The following is a 19,627-nucleotide window of genomic DNA, read 5'->3' as shown; positions in this document are numbered from 1 at the left end:
AAAATCTTAAGAAAAAAAAACATCATCCAGCTAACACCGCTAGGTGTTTCAAGTCACTCAGCTCTTCAAACAGCACGAGCAGAGCTCCTCTCAAGCCCCATACATTCTCTCTCAATATTACCGCGGAGTCACACTCCTACAGCCTCAATTATCCTCCCCGCTTAATATCTGTTCAACATGAGTACCCGAGCCAAGGGCAGCACTGCAGCCGAAAAACTTAAAGAATTCTCCCGGACAGAGACACCTGAACATACACCACGGCCTTCGCGTACCACCCAGGCGAGGGAGAGCGAGACAGACCCGGGGCAGACCCCAGAACCCACTATGCGGCAACTTCTTGAAGCTATCAATAACTGCAAATCCTCCCTCACGGGCAAAATAGACTAAATCAAAGCAGACGTTTCCCTGCTGAGACAGGACTTACAAAATATGCGAGGCAGAATGAGCGAGATGGAAGACCGCGTTTCTAATATTGAAGACTCCCTGAGACCACTCCCGGCAGCAATACACAAAGCTACTAAACAGTTAGAACTCTGCCAATCCAAGATGGACGACTTAGAAAATCGCCTCCGTCGTAACAACCTACGTATAATTGGCTTGCCGGAACGAGCAGAAGGCTCCCAACCGGAGACTTTCACGGAGAACTGGCTAAAATCTATACTGGGGAACGACATCTTCTCAGCCTCCTTTACCGTGGAGAGAGCCCATCGTGTCCCAGACAAACCCCCGCCCTCGGGGGCCCCCCCCGCGCCCCTTCCTGGCAAGGATTCTGAACTGCAGAGACCGTGACATTGCACTGCGTCAAGCCAGACTTAAAGGGGTTGTCCCGCACCGAAATGGTTTTTGTTTTTTTTTTCAATAGCCCCCCCGTTCGGCGCGAGACAAACCCGATGCAGGGGTTTAAAAAAAAAAACCGGATAGTACTTACCCGATCCCCGCGCTCCGGTGACTTCTTACTTACCTTGCGAAGATGGCCGCCGGGATCTTCACCCACGGTGGACCGCAGGTCTTCTCCCATGGTGCACCGTGGGCTCTGTGCGTTCCATTGCCGATTCCAGCCTCCTGATTGGCTGGAATCGGCACACGTGACGGGGCGGAGCTACGAGGAGCAGCTCTCCAGCACGAGCGGCCCCATTCAGAAGGGAGAAGACCGGACAGCGCAAGCGCGTCTAATCGGGAGATTAGACGCTGAAATTAGACGGCACCATGAGAAGAGGACGCTAGCAACAGAGCAGGTAAGTGAATAACTTCTGTATGGCTCATATTTAATGCACAATGCATATTACAAATATATATGGCCATACAGAAGTGTATACCCCCCCTTGCTTTCGCGGGACAACCCCTTTTAAAGGCCCACTTAAATACAACAATTCGCTGATCTCCATTTTTCCTGATTTTTCCGCGGATTTACAAAAGCAGAGAGACACCTTTATAGAGGTCAAGAAAAAATTCAAGGACAGAAACATCCCTTACTCCATGGCCTACCCTGCCCGTCTGCGCATCGTAGCGGACGGGAAAGTCCTCTTCATGCAATCACCAGCCGAAGCCATGGAATGGCTCCATATGCATCCCATACCATCTGCGGACGCTGGATCCTAAATATGTCGTAGCTATATTCTAAACCTTATTTATAATGTTATTCTATACTTCCCCTGGCCTACTGGGAACAATGTGCAATTAATATTCAATAACTCCCTTATTGGGACCTTAGCACATAATAAATAAGACGCAAAACTCATTAGTCTCAGTCGATGCCACCACTTCCCTTAAGGCCATAGGAATTTCCCCTACTGGTAACAACCGTTACTCTCTCGTTAGAGCGTAACTTAAAGGTTTTTCTCTTGACATTCCCGTTATAATAGTTAAACGGAAGGTCCCATGTTAAATATTTGTGTGATTACAGTTTAGCTTTTGTTAAATTCCCGGAGAGTCCGCGCTGGTGCTATTATTCCATTATTACACGCAAAATGCCGCCGCTCTTAAATGCCCTATTTGCGAATTACCGATTTATACCACTTAAATGGCGTTAACATGTTTTAGTTGGAATGTGAGAGGTCTGGGCACCACCGTCAAGCGCAGGGCTGTGTTCTCATACATTAAACAATTTAACCCTCACATTGTATGTTTGCAGGAAACTCATCTCACTATAGAAAAAGCCGAACTACTCAAATAACCTTGGGTCCAATGGGTAAGCCACTCCTTCCACACCTCCTCCTCCAGGGGAGTTTCACTCCTTATCCACAAAGCAGTAAGATGGAACCCAATTAGCACCCGTAGAGACCCTGAAGGGAGATTCACTTTCGTATATGCCGAAATAGATTCTAAGCCCTATATCATCTTATGTATATATAACCCACCCCATAACAACCAATATCCCGTACAAGCGGCCATAGCATTCGCCCACCAATACCCCCTGGCAAGTGTCATCTGCATGGGGGACTTTAACCAAGTAATGGATTCAAATATAGATAGGTTCCATACACCTTCCACAGCCTCTACCACTGCTAAATCCCCCCTGCAACAGCTAACTGATAGTGTGGGATGGGTAGATTTATGGCGCATCAGTCACCCCACTGCCCAGGAATACACCTGCCACTCCCAGGGACATAACACCCTGTCCAGAATTGATTAGATATTCGGCTCCCCATCTCTAGCAATTTACCTCTCCAATATAACACACTGCCCGCGAGGCATCTCGGATCACTGCCCGATACTATTAAAGGGGTTGTCCCGCGAAATAAAGTGGGGTTATACACTTCTGTATGGCCATATTAATACACTTTGTAGTGTACATTGTGCATTAATTATGAGCCATACAGAAGTTATCAGAAGTTATTCACTTACCTGTTCCGTTGCTAGCGTCCTCGTCTCCATGGTGCCGTCTAATTTTCAGCGTCTAATCGTCGGATTAGACGCGCTTGCGCAGTCCGGTCTTCTTCTTTTCTGAATGGGGCCGCTCGTGCCGGAGAGCGGCTCCTTGTAGCTCCGCCCCGTCACGTGCCGATTCCAGCCAATCAGGAGGCTGGAATCGGCAATGGACCGCACAGAAGCTCTGCGGTCCACCGAGAGTGAAGATCCCGGTGGCCATCTTCACCAGGTAAGTAAGAAGTCACCGAAGCCCGGGGATTCAGGTAAGCACTGCCCGGTTTTCTTTTTTAACCCCTGCATCGGGTTTGTCTCGCGCCGAACGGGGGGGCCATTGAAAAAAAAAAAAACCCGTTTCGGCGCGGGACAACCCCTTTAACCTTAAAATTCCCCCAATATAAGATCATCCCCAACTGGAAAATACATCCATTCTGGCTTAAACTTATCGATACCGACGACCAAACACCCGCCCACATATTAACCTTTCTGGACGTCCACAACAACAACACCCACTATGCCCTGAAATGGGATACCCTCAAAGCTTACCTCAGGGGCTGTCTCAAATCCGCCATCACTCACATTAAAAAATCCACATCCCAGTCCGACCGCGACATCGAGGCACGGGCTGTGGAGGCGGAAAAACTTTACATTTCTGACCCTACAGACTCCAACAAGGTGGCATGGCTCGGCATGTCCCGCCTGCATAAAATTCAAATCCACGAAAAAACCAAACGTAAATTATTCTTCACCAAACAATATTACTTTGAACTGGGGAACCAATCCAGCCACCTTCTGGCTAACCTCATCAGACGGGAGGGCCAGTCCAATACTATCCTTAAAATCCAAAATACACAAGGCGAGACGCTCACCGACGCCCAGTCCATCACAGAACGATTTAGAGAATTCTATGCCAATCTCTATAGCTCCTCTACTAACAAATCCACTACAGACACCCTCAGCTACCTCCAAGATCTGGTATTCCCAACACTCGAGGCCGAACAAATAGCACTTCTAGAGGCCCCTATTTCCCTAGAAGAAATTCAACAAACCATCCAAGATATGGCACTGAACAAATCCCCGGGCCCAGATGGCCTTCCCATTGAAGTATACCAAAAATATAGTGAACATCTTACCCCACTACTGCACAAAACACTACTCCAGGTCCAACTAGGCAACTCCCTTCCCCCCTCATTTTATAAAGCCACCATAATCGTTTTACTAAAGCCCAACAAAAACCCGCTAGACTGTAGCTCCTATCGACCCATTTCGCTAGTCAACGCAGACTACAAAATTCTAACCAAAGTCCTGGCAACTAGACTAAACCAAGTCATTCTCTCTATTATAAATCCAGACCAAACTGGCTTTATGCCAGGGAAGTCTACAACGATTAATATACGAAAAGTCCAGACCGCCATTCAGATTGGTACCAAATTTAACATGCCCTGGGCCCTCGCATCACTGGACATGATGAAAGCCTTCGACTCCCTGGAGTGGAGCTTTCTGGAGGCCTGCCTTCACCGCTTCGGTTTCGGTCCCCAGTTCATACACTGGATCAAGATAATATATAAATCCCCAAGCGCCAACGTAAATGTAAACGGTATTCCATCGGCCGACTTCTCACTGACCAGGGGCACCCGTCAGGGCTGCCCACTATCCCCGGCTTTATTCGCCATAGCCATAGAGGCTCTGGCGATTCGCTTGAGATCCACTTCGGCCGTAACCGGAATCAGGTGGGGGGGCCTGGAGAGTAAGGTGAGCCTTTATGCGGATGACACGATCCTTTTCCTATCAAATCCAGAAATCTCCTTCCCCCAGGCCTTATACCACATTGACAAATTTGCCCAGTATTCAGGCCTACAAGTTAACTGGTCCAAATCCACGATCCTATACATGGACCATAACCCTGTGATAGATCCCTCAGTAGCTAGATATGGCCTGGCGGTGGTATCAACGTTCAAATACCTTGGGATAAACATAACCCGAAACCACAACAAAGCCCTGGAAGAAAACATTAATCCTCTATTTGAAACCATAAGACACAAACTTAAACAATGGTCCAGGTTGCCCCTATCAGTTGCAGGACGCATAAACCTAGTCAAAATGGCTATACAACCGAAATGCCTATATATTTTACAGCACATGCCTACGATCGTCCCCAAACAGTATTTCCAATCCCTAAACTCCCACATCTCCTCATTTATATGGGGCTCATCGAGACCCAAACTAAGTTTAATGTCACTATAGAGACCCAAGAACCAGGCTGGTATGTCCCTCCCAGACCTCAGAGTATATTATCTAGCTGGCCAGCTTCTCAATATACGTCCGTGGTTCCAAAACACAGGAAAACCCACCACAGACCAATACCTCGAACATCAAGTGAAAGGCAACAATCTGTTGGTGTATTTGGAGTTTCCCGAATGTTCAAATCCCTCTGATTTATTACCACTCCACAGATTGGCGCTGAGTGTGTGGAGAGAGACAAAATCTATCCAGAGATTTGATGATACGGTATCCGATCTCCCTCTCTGGAATAACCCAGGCCTGACGGCTCTGCAGTCAGTCCCAGACCCCCAATACTGGAGGAGTCTGGGGGTCATCTCGCTGAGAGATGTATACATGGACGGTATACTCCCCACATTCACTCAGCTACGCGACTCAGTACAATCCCCACACCTCCAGCTGTTCAGATTTTTTCAACTTAGGCACGCACTGACCACCCAGTTCCCCCCCAACTCTACTCAGATATCCAATTTCCCTACCATTGGAATCCTTACATCCCAAGGACCCAAGGGCTTGATTTCGGCACTCTATACACATTTGCTCTCAGCCAAAGTAAACCACAACCCACTTCCAGTCTTTAATAAATGGACGCTCTCTATCCCATCCCTCACAACTGACGATTGGACAGACATCATGGAATCCCACCTGTCTGTCTCTCCTGCCGTGAATAATAAACTGATCCAACTTTATATAATCCATCAAGCTTATCTCACCCCTAACCGACTACACAAAATGGGCAACGTCCCATCAAACTCATGCCACAGATGCCACCAACCTGGGGCGAACTTTTGACACTTAATCTGGGACTGTCCACCAGTAAACAATTTCTGGTCTGACATTACAGCCTTTACAAACTCACTTTTACTACCCCCATTTACTATATCAATGGATCCCAAAGTAATTCTATTTGGTCTACTGCCGGAAGATCAATGGCCCAAATATACACGCATCTTCCTCAGGAAAATACTGTTCCTGGCCCGCAAAGTGGTGGTACTGCACTGGATGGCTGCAGACCCACCCCTACTAACACAATGGATAAAACTAATAAATGATGTCACTCCATATGAAAAAATTATCTATAAGAACAGAGGATGCCCGGGTAGGTTTCAGGAGATCTGGGGCCTCTGGCTCATAAACCGACAAACTTTATCAGCAACCTGAGCTTTATCCGGGCTTCCACCCTTCCCCTCCCCCCTCTATACTTCGCATCTCTCTCATCTCTCCCTACATTCCATTCGTACCCCTAATGTACCCCCCATTTTTCCGCCAGGCACTGAGCGGCTGCCCGGCGCGGGCTCTCCGGTACTCCCTCCCCCCTATATTGTTATTCAACTGTTCAACATGAAACTAAGCAAAACAAAACAAAAAGCAATGTCTTTTCTTTTTTTTATTGACCAGTTTATATAGGTACAGATCAGTGTTAAATGTACTTGTACGCATAAATATTATTTGCATAGAAACACTCAATGCCATGTATAATACTTCTTTCTAAGCAAGTATGCTCTGTACCATGATTTTGTATTCTGTTAAATAAAACAAAGTTAAAAAAAGAAAAAAAAACAACAGCAGAAAGTATGATGACATCACAATTAACATGATGTCACAGGGCTTATGACATCATAATTGGAACAGAATGTGAAAGTTCTAAACCGGAACCATCTTGTGTCAGTTCAGCAGGACAGCCTGACGAGGACGGGTCCAGGTAAGTAGCTCCTCACTTAGCGCTGAGGCCTTGTTCACACATCGTGTAGCTGGGGGGCGAGTGGTGAACTGCACCATTTTAGCCCCCCAAAATCTCAGCACAGACGCCTCTTTGACGTGTTACTTGCTGTGATTATCAGGACAAAACATTAAAAAGAAATATTTTAAAGAACTGATCTTTGACCTGATCTTATGGAGAATGTGCGCATCTGAGCGCCGTTCACTTCACCTCTCCAGAAAGAACAAAATATGCCATGTGTGAACCCGGACTCACAGGGCTTTCCTCTAAAGCTATAGCAGACAGACAGGGCCTGAGGGTGGCGGGGCGGGTCGCCTCGAGCCGGGGCCTGAGGGTGGCGGGGCGGGTCGCCTCGAGCCGAGGCCTGAGGGTGGCGGGGCGGGTCGCCTCGAGCCGGGGTCTGAGGGTGGCGGGGCGGGTCGCCTCGAGCCGGGGCCTGAGGGTGGCGGGGCGGGTCGCCTCGAGCCGGGGCCTGAGGGTGGCGGGGCGGGTCGCCTCGAGCCGGGGCCTGAGGGTGGCGGGGCGGGTCGCCTCGAGCCGGGGCCTGAGGGTGGCGGGGCGGGTCGCCTCGAGCCGGGGCCTGAGGGTGGCGGGGCGGGTCGCCTCGAGCCGGGGCCTGAGGGTGGCGGGGCGGGTCGCCTCGAGCCGGGGCCTGAGGGTGGCGGGGCGGGTCGCCTCGAGCCGGGGCCTGAGGGTGGCGGGGCGGGTCGCCTCGAGCCGGGGCCTGAGGGTGGCGGGGCGGGTCGCCTCGAGCCGGGGCCTGAGGGTGGCGGGGCGGGTCGCCTCGAGCCGGGGCCTGAGGGTGGCGGGGCGGGTCGCCTCGAGCCGGGGCCTGAGGGTGGCGGGGCGGGTCGCCTCGAGCCGGGGCCTGAGGGTGGCGGGGCGGGTCGCCTCGAGCCGGGGCCTGAGGGTGGCGGGGCGGGTCGCCTCGAGCCGGGGCCTGAGGGTGGCGGGGCGGGTCGCCTCGAGCCGGGGCCTGAGGGTGGCGGGGCGGGTCGCCTCGAGCCGGGGCCTGAGGGTGGCGGGGCGGGTCGCCTCGAGCCGGGGCCTGAGGGTGGCGGGGCGGGTCGCCTCGAGCCGGGGCCTGAGGGTGGCGGGGCGGGTCGCCTCGAGCCGGGGCCTGAGGGTGGCGGGGCGGGTCGCCTCGAGCCGGGGCCTGAGGGTGGCGGGGCGGGTCGCCTCGAGCCGGGGCCTGAGGGTGGCGGGGCGGGTCGCCTCGAGTCGGGGCCTGAGGGTGGCGGGGCGGGTCGCCTCGAGCCGGGGCCTGAGGGTGGCGGGGCGGGTCGCCTCGAGCCGGGGCCTGAGGGTGGCGGGGCGGGTCGCCTCGAGCCGGGGCCTGAGGGTGGCGGGGCGGGTCGCCTCGAGCCGGGGCCTGAGGGTGGCGGGGCGGGTCGCCTGAAGCCGGGGCCTGAGGGTGGCGGGGCGGGTCGCCTGAAGCCGGGGCCTGAGGGTGGCGGGGCGGGTCGCCTGAAGCCGGGGCCTGAGGGTGGCGGGGCGGGTCGCCTGAAGCCGGAGCCTGAGGGTGGCGGGGCGGGTCGCCTGAAGCCGGGGCCTGAGGGTGGCGGGGCGGGTCGCCTGAAGCCGGGGCCTGAGGGTGGCGGGGCGGGTCGCCTGAAGCCGGGGCCTGAGGGTGGCGGGGCGGGTCGCCTCGAGTCGGGGCCTGAGGGTGGCGGGGCGGGTCGCCTCGAGCCGGGGCCTGAGGGTGGCGGGGCGGGTCGCCTCGAGCCGGGGCCTGAGGGTGGCGGGGCGGGTCGCCTCGAGCCGGGGCCTGAGGGTGGCGGGGCGGGTCGCCTCGAGCCGGGGCCTGAGGGTGGCGGGGCGGGTCGCCTGAAGCCGGGGCCTGAGGGTGGCGGGGCGGGTCGCCTGAAGCCGGGGCCTGAGGGTGGCGGGGCGGGTCGCCTGAAGCCGGAGCCTGAGGGTGGCGGGGCGGGTCGCCTGAAGCCGGGGCCTGAGGGTGGCGGGGCGGGTCGCCTGAAGCCGGGGCCTGAGGGTGGCGGGGCGGGTCGCCTGAAGCCGGGGCCTGAGGGTGGCGGGGCGGGTCGCCTGAAGCCGGGGCCTGAGGGTGGCGGGGCGGGTCGCCTGAAGCCGGGGCCTGAGGGTGGCGGGGCGGGTCGCCTGAAGCCGGGGCCTGAGGGTGGCGGGGCGGGTCGCCTGAAGCCGGGGCCTGAGGGTGGCGGGGCGGGTCGCCTGAAGCCGGGGCCTGAGGGTGGCGGGGCGGGTCGCCTGAAGCCGGGGCCTGAGGGTGGCGGGGCGGGTCGCCTGAAGCCGGGGCCTGAGGGTGGCGGGGCGGGTCGCCTGAAGCCGGGGCCTGAGGGTGGCGGGGCGGGTCGCCTGAAGCCGGGGCCTGAGGGTGGCGGGGCGGGTCGCCTGAAGCCGGGGCCTGAGGGTGGCGGGGCGGGTCGCCTGAAGCCGGAGCCTGAGGGTGGCGGGGCGGGTCGCCTGAAGCCGGGGCCTGAGGGTGGCGGGGCGGGTCGCCTGAAGCCGGGGCCTGAGGGTGGCGGGGCGGGTCGCCTGAAGCCGGGGCCTGAGGGTGGCGGGGCGGGTCGCCTGAAGCCGGGGCCTGAGGGTGGCGGGGCGGGTCGCCTGAAGCCGGGGCCTGAGGGTGGCGGGGCGGGTCGCCTGAAGCCGGGGCCTGAGGGTGGCGGGGCGGGTCGCCTGAAGCCGGGGCCTGAGGGTGGCGGGGCGGGTCGCCTGAAGCCGGGGCCTGAGGGTGGCGGGGCGGGTCGCCTGAAGCCGGGGCCTGAGGGTGGCGGGGCGGGTCGCCTGAAGCCGGGGCCTGAGGGTGGCGGGGCGGGTCGCCTGAAGCCGGGGCCTGAGGGTGGCGGGGCGGGTCGCCTGAAGCCGGGGCCTGAGGGTGGCGGGGCGGGTCGCCTGAAGCCGGGGCCTGAGGGTGGCGGGGCGGGTCGCCTGAAGCCGGGGCCTGAGGGTGGCGGGGCGGGTCGCCTGAAGCCGGGGCCTGAGGGTGGCGGGGCGGGTCGCCTGAAGCCGGGGCCTGAGGGTGGCGGGGCGGGTCGCCTGAAGCCGGAGCCTGAGGGTGGCGGGGCGGGTCGCCTGAAGCCGGGGCCTGAGGGTGGCGGGGCGGGTCGCCTGAAGCCGGGGCCTGAGGGTGGCGGGGCGGGTCGCCTGAAGCCGGGGCCTGAGGGTGGCGGGGCGGGTCGCCTGAAGCCGGGGCCTGAGGGTGGCGGGGCGGGTCGCCTGAAGCCGGGGCCTGAGGGTGGCGGGGCGGGTCGCCTGAAGCCGGGGCCTGAGGGTGGCGGGGCGGGTCGCCTGAAGCCGGGGCCTGAGGGTGGCGGGGCGGGTCGCCTGAAGCCGGGGCCTGAGGGTGGCGGGGCGGGTCGCCTGAAGCCGGGGCCTGAGGGTGGCGGGGCGGGTCGCCTGAAGCCGGGGCCTGAGGGTGGCGGGGCGGTTCGCCTGAAGCCGGGGCCTGAGGGTGGCGGGGCGGGTCGCCTGAAGCCGGGGCCTGAGGGTGGCGGGGCGGGTCGCCTGAAGCCGGGGCCTGAGGGTGGCGGGGCGGGTCGCCTGAAGCCGGGGCCTGAGGGTGGCGGGGCGGGTCGCCTGAAGCCGGGGCCTGAGGGTGGCGGGGCGGGTCGCCTGAAGCCGGGGCCTGAGGGTGGCGGGGCGGGTCGCCTGAAGCCGGGGCCTGAGGGTGGCGGGGCGGGTCGCCTGAAGCCGGGGCCTGAGGGTGGCGGGGCGGGTCGCCTGAAGCCGGGGCCTGAGGGTGGCGGGGCGGGTCGCCTGAAGCCGGGGCCTGAGGGTGGCGGGGCGGGTCGCCTGAAGCCGGGGCCTGAGGGTGGAAAGGCAGGTATAGGCAGGCTATAATTTCAACTGTATATTAGATTACAGAAGCAGGCTGTGTTTTTCTATTCCTGCACAGCATTAGCTATCCCTAGTGTATAATTACATACATCTAAACAGTAATATGCAGCAAGACAGATTGGATCCAGGGTGATAGCCGATCGCCACATTTGGGGTCAGGAAGGAATTTTTTGCCCCCCTGAGGTAGAACTCTCCGGGGAGTTTTTTCGCCTTCCTCTGGATCTTTGGGTCTGGCGGCTCTCATCTTAGGACATCGGTGGACTGGTCAGAAGGACCGCAGCAAGTTCTGTGGTCTCCACCCGTTCTAACCTGACAGTCACTGTGATCATTGTGTCATTTATTAAATGGCCGATAATATTTAATTACAATGTTGCTTATTGCTATTCTAATAAAACAGAATTCTATAATCTGCATCATAGTGTTTGTCTTTTGTCTGATTTCTCCTTACACGGCGACCATGATGGGAGTGATCGCTGCAGCCCAATGTTCTAGAAGTAGTCTTATCCTACATATAGTATACTGTATCATCTCCCAAAGACTGCAGCTGCTGCAGAGCAAGAACTATAGGGGCTCCATATAGAGATCTGAGAACCTATAACTCCACCTACCGCAATGTCATCATGTCAGCTCCTACGGTATCTCCAGTTACAAGTGTCATGGGGTTCAGACTCTGATGGGGGCGCTAACATTGTCTGTGTCCTCGCGTCTACACAACAGACTACATGGAAGAGACTGAACACTGCGACAAGAAGAGCAACTGAGTACAGAAGACACAGGGGGTCTCCAATAACAAATAGGAGACTGACTAAAGAGCCTTTAGTCCTTCGCAGGGGTGCAACAAGTAGTCATGGTGACCCAATAAGACATGGAAGGGAGCGCCACTCAGCAAGGACGGGTATTAGAAAGAAATGGCCACATTTACTAAGGACGCTCTTACACAGAATGATTATGGTTTAGTGTAAACACGGCCGACGACTGAAAAATAAATGATAATTCATTCGCCTATCGTTCATTGTATGCAACCATAAAAATCATCCTGGCGCGTTCGGTAGACATTCGGTTTAAACAGCGCTTATTCCGCCGTTCTCATTCACTGTTGCAGCGAACCGAACGACTGAACAATTCTGTTTAAAAAAAAACAAAAGAACATTTAGTTTGTGTTCTAATTGACCCCCCGAGTTAACGAGAAACTGCAAAAGCACCCGAAGACGGGTATATTTTATGCCATTGAACAGTAAGGCCTCATGTCCATGGGCAAAATAGGATTTAAAATCCGCAGCGGATCCGCATCCCATAGGGATGCATTGACCACCCGCGGGTAGATAAATACCCGCTGATGGTCAATAAAAGGGAATTTTAAAAAAATGGAGCATGAAAAAAAATGGACATGCTCCATTTTCGTGCGGGTCTCCCGCAGGCTTCTATTGAAGCCTATGGAAGCCGTCCGGATTTTAGGGAGACCTAAAATAAGAACAACTTACCCGCAGCGGACCGGGCAGTTCTTCTCTTCTTCATGGCCGGATCTTCTTTCTTCGGCCGGGCGGATGTGCTGCGGGTAAGTTAATTCTTATTTTAAGCGCTCATGTCCGCGGGGCAGGAGGGACCCGCTACGGATTCTCCATGGAGAATCCGTAGCGGGCCTGATTTTCCCCGTGGACATGAGGCCTAAGAGGCTAGTCTCTTCCATGTACGCCACTGAGCGGGATCCTTTCTCCTGAGACACTGACTGCCACATCCTCTGCTGTTCTGTACAGCCGGCCCTGCCAGTAGTAGTCAGCAATTGTTCTTTCGGAGTGCTAGGACAGGCAGGTGTACAGTGCAGCAAATACTTAAAAGGGATTTTCCAGGCAAATACTATTATTAATTAGCTTTATAAACAGCTGATTGGAAGGAGTCAGCACCACAATACACAGAGTTTGGAGCATTAGCAGATGGCACCGACCCCTGTGTAGTGGCCAGAGCGGGTAATTGCTGCTGCAGGTGTCACAGGTTTTTTTATATTAAAATGCTCTTTATTAAAGTTTTCAATTTTCTAACAACTTAATCAACTCTATGTCACTAATTTTAATGAGACCCCAGCCTGCAATTACCAGTGCCGCCCACTACATAGGGATTGGAGACATCTGCTTCCGCTCTGTAACCGTGTGTGCTGTGGCACTGACAGCGGGCACCAGAAAAGTTCATCACTCCTGATCCCAACCAGGACCCCAGACGATCACTACTGATGACTTAGCCTGAGGATCAGTCATCAATAACATTTGCCTAGAAAAGCACTTTAAAAGGTGTACCGTATTTTTCGTTCTATTAGACACACCGGTCTATAGGACGCACCCCCGTTTTAGAGGGGGAAAATAGGGGGAAAAAATTTGAACTCACCCAGGGACAGCGCAGGGTTAGTGCCGGGTGACGGAGCAGAGGGAGCAGCAGAGGTCAGAAAAAACGGCGCTTCATATCACAGCGGCGCTTGTGTGCAGCAGGAGGAAGGAAGGAAGACGTTTGGTGGAGGCGGGGAGCAGCAGTAGTACCCGCTGGCGCTCACGACCAATCACAGGTATGTATGGGCGGCAGTGGGGAGGAGACTGGTCGCACATTTGTTCATGCGATCGTGAGTTTAACACGCAATCGCGCTAACTAAATCGCGTTCACGAGTTAAATTCGCAATCGCGCTAAAAATGGCGATTGGAACAAATTTTTTGGCACATTCACTCTATAAGACGCAGCAACTTTCCCCCCCGCTTTGGAGAGAGAAAAAGTGCGTCTTATGAAGCGAAAAATACAGTAACTAGGTGTTCAAAAAACTTTTTGATAGTTGGTGGTTTGAGTGCTGAGCGCCCCCCCCCCCCCCCACCCACCGGTTGCTAAAACAAAAAAGCAGAAGTACTAATTTGACCACTGTAACGGCTCGCTAGCTGAAGTTTGACCCACAGACTTTCTATTGGGCCTGCCTCTAGCTAGCAAGCAATGACAGCATTCAGATGAGCACTTCACCTACGTTGATCTAGTGACCATTGGGGGTCTCAGCACCAGGACCCCCACCAATCAAAACTTTTGCATGTCCCTATGACATGTCAAAAGTTTTTAAAAGTATAGTTAACTACTTTCCATATAATTAATATCCATCTCGGCAATGATTCTGTAGACTGGATCTCTGCAGACGGTACTGGGATCACACAACCATCTTCTGGGGACTACAAATGGGGGCACAGTCACTGCCAACTCTGACCACAATGCTGCAGGCAGGGAGATAGACTGTGACCATTGTGTACGGAGGGGGAAATGATACATATAGGATTGCCCCAGGATACCCCCCCCCCTACCGTCCCCAACATCAGTAGAAGTGAAGACAACATACGTGTTCACAGCTTTCCACCAGAAGTCCAGGATCTTCTTTCCGCCCACACCAGGCAGCAGAGCCTTGGGGACACCCTCCAGAAAACCATACAACCCGCTCTGATCATTCTAGAAGGGATTAGCAAAAACAGAGAAAAACTTGTGTAATATTTACAGGATTAAAGGTCATATTATAGCGGTGGATTATAAGGCTATTACACAACAGGCCGGACAATGCTGCTCACATAGAAGCGCTTTACATTACTGATCCCGAGTCACAGCCTGTTTTAGGCCGTATTTACACGGATGAGCTTTACACGCGAGTTCCATCTGAAACCAAATGTGGATGAAACTCGCAGATGACAACAACACGTTAACCTCAAAGCGTTTATTTACATGAGCGTCTTGTCTCCCAGATCGATGGTCCGAGAGAAAAAAATGACAGCATGTCCTATTTTTTGGTGTTTCTGATCAAGAATCGCCCATTAGTTCCTATGGGAGTGAAAAAAAAATTGCATCGCACTCAGATATAAATGTGTCGTTCATGCGAGTGCGATCTTTACTGTTGAGGCAACATGCCATTTTCTTGGAGATTGTGATACAATCATAGGAAAAAAAACCCCGCTGGTTTACAAATTTGATATTGGTCTGAGTTTCTTGGACCAATATCGCACTTGCCCATGTACATACGGCTTTACATTTTATTGCTTCACTCACTATTCTGCTGGTGGAGTCACTGTGTACATACATTACTTATCCTGTACTGATACTGAGTTATATCCTGTATTATACTCCAGAGCTGCACTCACTATTCTGCTGGTGGAGTCACTGTGTACATACATTACTTATCTTGTACTGATCCTGAGTTACATCCTGTATTATACTGCAGAGCTGCACTCACTATTCTGCTGGTGGAGTCACTGTGTACATACATTACTTATCCTGTACTGATCCTGAGTACACTCTGTATTATATTCCAGAGCTGCGCTCACTATTCTGCTGGTGGAGTCACTGTGTACATACATTACTTATCTTGTACTGATCCCGAGTTACATCCTGTATTATACTCCAGAGCTGCACTGACTATTCTGCTGATGGAGTCACTGTGTACATACATTACTTATCCTGTACTGATCCTGAGTGACATCCTGTATTATACCCCAGAGCTGCACTCACTATTCTGCTGGTGGAGTCACTGTGTACATACATTATTTATCCTGTGCTGATCCTGAGTTACATCCTGTATTATACTCCAGAGCTGCACTCACTATTCTGCTGGTGGAGTCACTGTGTACACACATTACTTATCCTGTACTGATCCTGAGTTACATCATGTATTATACTTCAGAGCTGCACTCATTATTCTGCTGGTGGAGTCACTGTGTACATACATTACTTATCCTGTACTTATCCTGAGTTACATCCTGTATTATACTTCACAGCTGCACTCACTATTCTGCTGGTGGAGTCACTGTGTACATACATTACTTATCCTGTACTAATCCCGAGTTACATCCTGTATTATACTCCAGAGCTGCACTCACTATTCTGCTGGTGGAGTCACTGTGTACATACATTACTTATCCTGTACTGATCCTGAGTTACATGCTGTATTATACTCCAGAGCTGTACTCACTATTCTGCTGGTGGAGTCAATGGGCTTAATACTCTCTAAAACTTCGGCAGTAGATTTAGGGCTCATGTCCACGACCATATTTTTCCACCCATATTACGCTTGTGCGTTCTATGGACGCTTGATGCGCGGTGACTAGAGTTTCATTGATACATGCACACCAGCGTGTGGACACTGTGTATGGATACTCAAAAGTAATAAATTGCAGCATGCTCTATTTCTCTATGTACCACGCAGCGTGAGGCCTGTACACTGGTATGGGCTGTGTATGATATGCTGTCGATACGTAATACATTGTATATGGGCAGCATTTTCCTACGCATTTAAAGAGGAAAAAAAAATGCATGTCTGTGTGATACGTGGGTATGGGCAACGCCATATGCGGTCACTGCCAGCAGAGATAAGGGCTGCTAATGTATAAAACGCTGCGGGGTGCCCCACAGTGTTTTACACGTATAGCCGTGGGCATCAGCCCTTAGGGCTTATTCACACTGGCGTATATTGGCCGGGTTTTCACGCCCCGCCGATATACACGGCTCATCTGATGCATTGGGGCGTATTTCAGTGGCATGAAAGCGCCCGGCCTGGCGCTCTCACACCGGCGGCAGCAGCTGCATAGACTCCTAAGGCTGCCAATGACAGCTGCAGGAGAAGGGGGGTGGTTTAGCAGCGTGACTGCTAATCTCCCCCCCTTTGCAATGGGAGGGGGCGGGACAAGGACAGAGCTAAGCTCCGCTCCCTTGCATTGCTGGTTGCAGAAGCTTAGCTTTGCCCCGCCCCCTCCCATTGCAAACGGCTGGAGGGGAGGAGAAAGGAGGTAAGCCGGCGAGAGGGAGGGAAGGGGGAATGTCTCCCCAGGCCCCCCGGCATTGCGGCCTTGGCGTATATGCACCAGGCCCTTTGCTATTTAGGGGGTTTTATGGCGCCGGTGGGCACACGTAAAACGCCTACAGCCGTGTAAATAGGGTGCAATCACACGGGCTTATTTTGGTCAGTGAATACGCAGCACATTCATGAGCCGAAGTCTGTGTGCGCAAAAATATTCAAGAAATCCTATTGATTTTGTGCGCAAATATGTAGCAAATACGCAGGAAAAACGGATACATGGAATAAAAATAAAAAAAACTATATAAATTTAGTATTGTTAGAACTGTACCGGCCTGCAGAATTACAACATATTCTTCACACTGCGCAGCAAACGCTGCTACAAATAAAAACCATGCCAGAAGAGCGTCAAAACAAAGATGGAGTCAAAAGCAATAAATGCGGCGACACAAAATAAAACAGATTAATTTAAAAAAGATTAATGTTTTTTGTGTACAAAATTAGCAAAAAACACACACACACACAAAAAAAAAACTGTATAAACTTGGTGTCGCCGGAACGTGCCGACCCGGAGAATAATACCGTCACGTTATTTATTTTGCGCACTGAACGCTGTAAAAATAAGATCCAAAAAACAAATGGCAGAATGTAATACAAGTTACACGTTACATGACCTGCACCCAACATGATGCCATTAGAAAATATAAATGGCCCCGCAAAAAACAAGCCGCGTCCGATCGGGTCCACGGAACAACGGAAAAGTTACGGCTTCTGGAATGCAACGATGGAAAAAAAAAAAAAAAAAGACTTAAAAAAAAATATTGGTCATTAAGGAGCCACCTGGCTAGGACACTAATGGGTTAAGTTTAAAAAAACTACAAGTCCCAGCATGCCCTCTTAACGAAAACAGCCAGGAAGCCATCCCAGCCACTGAATGCACTTTTTGGACTAAAATTTGCAAAAAGAAATGAGCCTTTTCGTCCCCTCCATTCATGTCCGAGCAGCAGCATCACCTGACAGTGCAGAGCTCTGGCCAGTAGAGGGCGAGAATGAGCAGAGAGGTCACAATACAACGCACAGAGCATGCAGAAGAGGCAGAGAAGACGGAGACCTTAATGTGGTTCTCCAGCAGGGTGCCATGGCCGGCCACCAGCAGGATGCAGATCATGGTGTCCCGGGCTGCAGGCGCTCACAGTCCCCTGTGCCAGCGCTGCAGCCACCACAAGCTCCGCCCCCTCCTGCTTGGTCACCTCCCACAATGCCCCGCGCTCCTCCTCTACCGCCCTGTGAGGAGGGCGGGAAATAAATCAGGCCGCACTGAGGAAAGGGGGGGGGGGGGGGTCACACTATAATGTCACACTGTGCAGTAATGTCCCTTGTAGATGTCACACGTAGTAATGTCCCTTGTTACAGCAGAGCCCATCTCACACGACCAGATATAAAAACACTGTGCTTTTTGCGCTGCGTCTGACTGAGCGCGGAGCTGTAAAGAATTTACTGCGTATTTCTGTGCAGTAGAGACGCGGGTGATGATGTCACAACCTTTTTTTTCCACCTGCAGGCGTAATAGTAACCAGTGTAATAAAAAACACAGTAGGCGAACTTAACACGGGCGAGCGCGGTACGGGGCTGTGAAGCACGGCCCGATTTTTCGCTCGCCACCATGCATTTTCCCTGCGGATGCGAGGCAGTTTTGTTTCAAACATCGCATCGCGTACACATAGCACGCAGGACGATGCTGCCACTGGCCCCACGATAACAATGTGCGCTGCGATGCGATAGCACACAGAAAATGCAGCAATTTGTTTCCCATTTCGCATCACGGTGCTGTGCAGGAAAACATTGCTCATGTGTCTGACCCCATTCAGAAGACGGGGGTTCGTGTTCGTGTGAGATTTGCGCGTCTCAACACACTAATCTCGTGCGATTTTCACACACGTGTGAAACTAGCCTCCTGCCTGTCCAGGGGCGATTGTTTATTGCCGTACCTGCGGCGATAATCCGGCCGTGGGTAACGCAGTGTTTGCTTTCCATAGCGATTCTCCGCTCGCGGGATCTAAATCGCGGCATACCGCGGTGAGCCTATCTGTCAGTGCGAAGACTTGACAGCGGCCCCCCTCCCCCGCAGCGGAATATCGCTGGCGATATTTCGCAACGGCTGTGAACAGGGGGCCTAAGGCTGCTCTCACACTCGCCGCTGTTCACCATGATTAGCGTAAACCGCTGTACAACGCCGCCATTCATTTGAATGGGGCCTTGTAGACCAGCGCTCAGACATGACGCTTCTAATGCAAATTTTCGAGCGCTGTCTGCCCTATTTTCACGTGTTTCATTTTAGCGCTTTCGAACGCACCTCATCGCCCTTCACAGTGATGGCGTACATTACAAAAACGCTCTCAAATATTGTAACGTGTTTGGAAACACCGCACGAAATAACAGTAAAAACAGCCTAAAAGGCCTCAAGTCCACTGGTGTTTCGGTAAAACGCTGCGGGTGTCCCCACAGTGCTTGTAGATACTGGCAGAAACCACATATGGCTGCGCATGCGAGACGCACAAAGCTCGCTTGAATATGAACTCCATTCTTGTGGATTAAGTCATACACGTCAGCGATTTTTTTTTTTCTTTTCCCCCTCACAACGACGCTGTGAGGTAAAAAAAAAATGGCATCCTGTCCTATTTTTCCACACCCCTCGGAACGCCTCACCCATCAATGGGACCTTTATGACATCGCGAGACACTTGCATGCCGTGCGATGTGCACTTGGGCGCGATGCAATGGTTTCTCAGTGAAAGCGATGGGAAGCACTTACGATCCTCTATTGGAACACGCGCCGGAGGATCGCAATCTCACAGGAGCGATGCGAGGCGCTTTTCAATCAAATCCACATGTAAAACACACGTTGCCAAGCACAATATCGGGCCGAGTTACTCGGCAGATCATGCTTGCCTGTGTGAATGTAGCCCGCCGCAGTATTTTTACACGTGCGGTTGCGTATTTACTGCTTTTTTATGCACCCCATTCATCTCAGTGGCCACGCTCCCCTGAGCGAGTTTTTGCTTTGTAGGTAGGCCGAGGCTCACACGAGCGTATCTCGCAGGGTGCGAGAGATATGTGCACATCACGCAGCCAGTATGCAATGACGCTGCGTGCTGCTCA

At 53.2% G+C, this 19,627-nt stretch overlaps 1 protein-coding gene across 1 annotated transcript in view; it reads right to left on the bottom strand.

The window, feature by feature from the left end:
* LOC136572756 (uncharacterized) overlaps positions 1-17,717 on the bottom strand; it is a 105,459-nt gene extending 87,742 nt beyond the window's left edge. Inside the window, exons 1-2 of the mRNA XM_066573616.1 lie at positions 17,581-17,717; positions 14,034-14,140 (exon numbers count right to left, since the gene is read on the bottom strand). Of these exons, the coding sequence (XP_066429713.1) occupies positions 14,034-14,140; positions 17,581-17,637 (164 nt within the window). The 5' untranslated portion in view covers positions 17,638-17,717. The remainder of the gene's footprint in view (positions 1-14,033; positions 14,141-17,580) is intronic.
* Between the last annotated feature and the right edge of the window lie 1,910 nt (positions 17,718-19,627).

This window comes from Eleutherodactylus coqui, chromosome 7 (genome assembly GCF_035609145.1).
Source record: "Eleutherodactylus coqui strain aEleCoq1 chromosome 7, aEleCoq1.hap1, whole genome shotgun sequence".
Lineage (NCBI taxonomy): Eukaryota > Metazoa > Chordata > Amphibia > Anura > Eleutherodactylidae > Eleutherodactylus > Eleutherodactylus coqui.
This window is presented reverse-complemented; position numbering and strand designations above follow the sequence as displayed.